A 5,671-nucleotide genomic window follows, 5' to 3' on the forward strand; every position below is an offset into this window, starting at 1 on the left:
GTGGTGCATGAAGAGCGGTGAGGTACCAGCGTGAGGGAGGAGAGCAGGTACAGGACTCCTCTCTCCTTCACAGAGCCTGTGTAGTGGAGGTGCTCCTTCTTCAGGTAGATCTCCATGCCGTACTGTTTGGACAGTCTGGAATACTGGGAACAGAGACAAGCACCAGGCTATCTCCTCTACAGTTTTGGTGCAATGGGACTCAATCATATACAAGCAACAGTACCAAAGCGTGACGTTACAATTATAAGCTCCTATCTCAATTTTTGTCAAAATTGAGTTTTCTACATAATCTGATCCATTAGGTGTTTATTAATGCCTGTGTTGTGTTATTTTTTAAATGTTGAAATGTTTTAGTTAGTAATGAATAAAATACAAAGGTTCCATCTCACAAAACATAATGGAATGTAAAAACTTTGACGCTCAATATCTCTGAACTACCCTGGCCTGAACGGAGATAGAACCTTATAATTCTAAGCTCACGAAAGGGCTTGGGAGTGTCTTCACAGTACAGCTCTGTCTCTGCTACAATGTGCTTAGAAACACTACTCCCAGCCTCACCCTTCCCCCCATGCCTAACCCCTAACCCTAAATCCTAAATCAAGACAAATTAGCGATCTAGTCGCTTATCAATTTCGACGAGACGTCGTATAATTCTCCGCTTTGCATTATGGGCCATACAATGAGGGACTGCTTTGGTAGCTGACATACTGTGCAGGGGGTCTTCTGAATCCCAGACTGGATTTTGAAGGCCGCTGCGCTGATGTCCTCGAAGCGGAGGTAGTCAGGCGGGGGGGGGGGGTTGGGTGGAGGGATTATTTTCCCCAGGCTGCCCCTCTTCTTGTTGGTCTTGGGCGGGTCCATCAGCTTGATCTCGGCAGGGAGGGGACCGTCCACTTTAGTCTCCGGGGTCTTGACGTCGCCGTTGACGGGCTCCTCCTCCCCGAAGTCCTTCAGCCGCTCCGGGTGGATCAGGGTGGGCCGGCGGCACGGCCCCCCGTTACTGACGGGCCCGTCCTTGTCACACTGGGTCACCTGGGTGGAGCAGCTGGGCTTAGCGGGACCGAGACGCTCCTCCTCACTGGCGGAGAGAGCGAGGGAGGGAGGAAGGGAGAGAGGGAGGGAGGGAGGGAGAGAGAGAGAGAGCCTTCGATATTTCCTTTATGGTGGGCTTTCTGTGATAATAATATCATTTGTTGTTGTACACAAAGAGAGGAAGAGAGATGATAGAAGAGATGAGAACAGAGGAGGAAGAATTGCAGAGGAGAGGAATGAGTCTTCAACTCAGCCCAGACTCAGTCCAGTCCGTCAATGAGGTGTGTGTGTGTGTGTGTGTGTGTGTGTGTATGAGGTGTGTGTGTGTGTGTGTGTGTGTGTGCGTGTGTGCGCGCACGTGGGTGTGTTTGCTTATGAATACGAGGGCAGTAGATTAGCCTCCACTTTACGTTGTCTGGAAGTGAATGACCTTGTCTCCATACATCGGAGGATAATCTGCACAGATCTCCCTTATGACAACCAATACCTGGAGGAGGTGTTACACACACACACAATCAGTGTTCTACCTCAGTTTTATCTATTGCAAATGTCCTTATTAAAGTGGAATTTGACAACAACAACAAAAACAGTTTTTGTATATTTCTGTCAGCCCATCCTTGACTATTGCTGTGGTCCTGAGGGGAGCGGATCTGTGGAAAGAACACTGCTGAGGAGGATGTTTACAGGTTACGATGGATGACTCATTTCTCTGGATGAGTTGGAGGAGGAGGAGGGGAGTGGGGAGTGGAGGCCATGGTTGGCAGGTTTGCTTGTCCCTGGAGAGAGAGAGAGAGAGAGAGAGAGAGAGAGAGAGAGAGAGAGAGAGAGAGAGAGAGAGAGAGAGAGAGAGAGAGAGAGAGAGAGAGAGAGAGAGAGAGAGAGAGAGAGAGAGAAGAGAGAGAGAGAGAGAGAGAGAGAGAGAGAGAGGAGGAATAGGGGCAGAGGGAGGCTACAAGAGGAGGTGCAGGAGTCTTTAGGGGAGGACTTCTTTGGCTGGGGTGGAGGATTCCTTTGTGTCAACTTGGGTACTCTGGGGGTATGGGTGGAGTCATGATTCTCTGGGGTAGGGGGTGGAGTCAGGGGACTCTGGGGTAGGGGGTGGAGTCAGGGTGTACTCTGGGGTAGGGGGTGGAGTCAGGGGACTCTGGAGTAGGGGGTGGAGTCAGGGGACTCTGGGGTAGGGGGTGGAGTCAGGGGACTCTGGGGTAGGGGGTGGAGTCAGGGTGTACTCTGGGGTAGGGGGTGGAGTCAGGGGACTCTGGGTAGGGGGTGGAGTCAGGGGACTCTGGGGTAGGGGGTGGAGTCAGGGGGTAGGGGATGGAGTCAGGGGGTAGGGGATGGGGTCAGGGGACTCTGGGGTAGGGGGTGGAGTCAGGGGGTAGGGGGTGGAGTCAGGGGACTCTGGGGTAGGGGGTGGAGTCAGGGGGTAGGGGATGGAGTCAGGGTACTCTGGGGTAGGGGGTGGAGTCAGGGTACTCTGGGGTAGGGGGTGGAGTCAGGGGGTAGGGGGTGGAGTCAGGGTACTCTGGGGTAGGGGGTGGAGTCAGGGTACTCTGGGGTAGGGGGTGGAGTCAGGGGGTAGGGGGTGGAGTCAGGGTACTCTGGGGTAGGGGGTGGAGTCAGGGGACTCTGGGGTAGGGGGTGGAGTCAGGGGGTAGGGGATGGAGTCAGGGGACTCTGGGGTAGGGGGTGGAGTCAGGGTACTCTGGAGTAGGGGGTGGAGTCAGGGGGTAGGGGGTGGAGTCAGGGGACTCTGGGGTAGGGGGTGGAGTCAGGGTGTACTCTGGGGTAGGGGGTGGAGTCGGGGGAATGTGCAGCCATAGTACCCCACCTCTGCCAGAAGGGGTCCTCCTCGCAGTCGTTGAATCCATCCCTCCGGGGCGACGATCCGTCAGCCAAGTAGTTGGCGTAGAAGAACTGGGCGGCGAAGTTCATCCTGGAAGAGATCCGCCTCGAACCTTTCAGCTTCTAGTCCCAGGACCAGCTCGCTTCGGAGACCTCTCCCTGCTATCGTGTGCGTGTGTGTGTGTGTGTTGCGTTAGAGAGCGGACGGGCCAAGCGCACTGACTTGGAGTGCTCCCACGGTTCCCTTTCTCTCTGGGGCTATTTAAGGAGAGATTAACCCAGGAGCACATGGCCCCCCCCTGGCTCCTCCCTGCCGTCTATTCCAGGCCCAGACCTGAGTTAAACCCCTCCCTCCCCACCTGCGTGACGTGGGCTCATCAGATGCTCTAAGGGGATAGATTCCGACTTAAGAAGTTTATCTAGGGAACAATGTCTGATCTGGAGCCTGGTGCAGCCATGGGGACATCACAGATTCACAGATGACACTATTCGGTTGTTAAGTCGTGAGGTGTTTCCGGGTCCAACGTTGGCTGAGGCGCTCTCTTCGAAATGCCTCAGTAATGATAATAATTCATTATATTTATATAGCGCTTTTCTGAGGCTCAAAGACGCTGACAATATGGGAAAAACGGGAAAGTGCTGTGTCCCTAGTTGCATGAATAGTTCTGAGTCTAAAAAACAAATGAACTGTCATTCTACCGCTGTAGCACACTGGTACTCTGGTGCGGGGAATTTCTGGTTTGGACCCGGAAATTGCTAAAGGTCACGTTTGACTTCAGACTTAACAACCGAATAGTGGTCAAAGGGGAGCGAGAGAGGGAGAGAGAGTTGAGGGGGGAGGGAGGGAGGCAGCGAAAGGTAGAGGTGGGGATAGAGGAGGGAAGAGCAAGAATGAAAGAGAGAGAGAGGGGGGGGTAGAGGTGAGCTGGTGTGCTGTCATTCTCAAGCAGACAGATCCTATTCAGGAAGGATCAGAAGGCCTCCGCCTCAGAACTGAGCTGGGATGTTCCCGGGTTCCCTCCCCCACAGTGCTAGGAGTGTCTGAGGGACAGGTGACCAACACTGCCCTTTGATGCCCACAGTGTGAGTGGAATCTGACCACCTACACAGAACTCTCCCTTGTTGTTGGCATTTGTGCCTTAAACTCACTTTGTAATTGAAGTCACTCTGCTACATCATTTGAAAAGCAACATCCAATTGCAAAAAAAGCGGAATGTTTAATTCGACAGTAGATTCATCGCTAGAGAATTATCTTTAGTCAACCACTGACTGTTGCTTATGTGGACAGAGTAGTCTCTCTCTCTCTCTCTCTCTCTCTCTCTCTCTCTCCATTTCCAAAGGGTTATGCAGAGCTGGGCCGCGTTTAGTGGGCTCTCTCTACGGCCTATTTTAACAAGACTGGATAGAGTGTGAAACTGATGGGACGTGCTGGTTAGCATTATGCAGTGACATCACCGACCTGAGATCTCGAAGTCATTGGTTAGCTTTGGGTTGGGTAATGGTTAGAACACTGTAACTGAGTTGAGGCGGTAAACTCACTCCTCAAGTTCAAATATTCACACCTGCACCTGTCAATTGCTAGCTTTTCGATAACGTAGCTGGTTGACATGGGATATTTGAGGAGACGGCCACGTGTGTTGGCCAAGCCAGAGGTTGCTAGTTTGAGGCTCGGTTGGAGTGAATCGAATTGCGGGGGCTACAGTTTGCAACAACTCAATGTTTGTTTCAACTTCTTCATGAGTATGCTGTGATGAATGAATGAATGAATGAATGAATGAATGAATGAATGGTCTTTATTGTCATTGATATAGTACAGGTACCAAACAACGACATTTGGGAGGGGGGGCTCCCCTGGTGCTAGGAAAAAGAAAAACTAAAAACAAGAAGGGAAAAGAGCTGGTTTACATAAATAAAGGCTATGTACACTATCCACTATACTATACTATACAAATAAAACACTGTGCTGTACTCTATGCTATGCTATACCTATTCTAACATTTCCTATTCTCTGAACCTTATGTACCCTAGGGTTGTCATATTGCACATAGTGTTATTGCACATTCATTTAAAGTGTCGCAGTTTGCAGGTTTGAAATGTACACAGTTGTGTTTCAGTATTACACTTGATTTCAATCTAGTAGCTGCCATCAATTTGTCTAGATTGTCCAGGGCCTAGAACCTAGGTCTTTGCTGTGTTCAGGGCCTGAATGGCCCTGGGGTAGAAGCTGAGCTTCAGTCTGTTTGTCCTTGCGAACATGGTCCTGAACCGCCTGTTCGAGGGCAGCCGAGCAAAGTGTTCGTACTCAGGGTGGGATGGGTCTCTGGAGATCTTGGAGGCCTTCCTGAGGCAGCGTGTGTTGTACAGCTCTTCCAGAGAGGGGAGGGGGGCGCCGGTGATCTTCTGGGCCGATCTCACGACTCTCTGTAGCGCTTTCCTCTCTGTGGCTGTGCAGCTGGAGAACCAGATGCAGATGCAGTAGGTGAGGATGCTCTCCACTGCGCAGCGGTAGAAGGTCACCAGCATCTCCTGTCCGATGTGGTCTTTCCTGAGGACTCTCAGGAAGTAGAGCCGCTGTTGTGCCTTCTTGATGATGGCTGCTGTGTTGATCTTCCAGGACAGGTCATCCTGTATGTGCACCCCCAGGAATCGGAGGGTTGAGACTCTCTCCACGCTCCCTCCATCGACGAGCAGGGGCTGGACCTCAGATGTTTTCCTCCTGAAGTCCACGATGATTTCCTGGGTCTTTGACTGGTTCATCAGCAGGTTGTTAACCTTGCACAGCTTGCTCAGCTGC

At 51.8% G+C, this 5,671-nt stretch overlaps 1 protein-coding gene across 1 annotated transcript in view; it reads right to left on the bottom strand.

The window, feature by feature from the left end:
- The window catches only part of LOC308161668 (L-threonine ammonia-lyase), a gene marked incomplete at both ends in the record, with an annotated part of 15,919 nt that extends 12,952 nt beyond the window's left edge, over positions 1-2,967 (bottom strand). Inside the window, 3 exons of the mRNA XM_080535712.1 lie at positions 27-143; positions 709-1,078; positions 2,864-2,967. Coding sequence (XP_080391838.1) covers positions 27-143; positions 709-1,078; positions 2,864-2,967 — 591 coding nt within the window. The remainder of the gene's footprint in view (positions 1-26; positions 144-708; positions 1,079-2,863) is intronic.
- Between the last annotated feature and the right edge of the window lie 2,704 nt (positions 2,968-5,671).

Source organism: Nansenia antarctica (assembly GCF_963989245.1).
Source record: "Nansenia antarctica genome assembly, chromosome: 1".
Lineage (NCBI taxonomy): Eukaryota > Metazoa > Chordata > Actinopteri > Argentiniformes > Microstomatidae > Nansenia > Nansenia antarctica.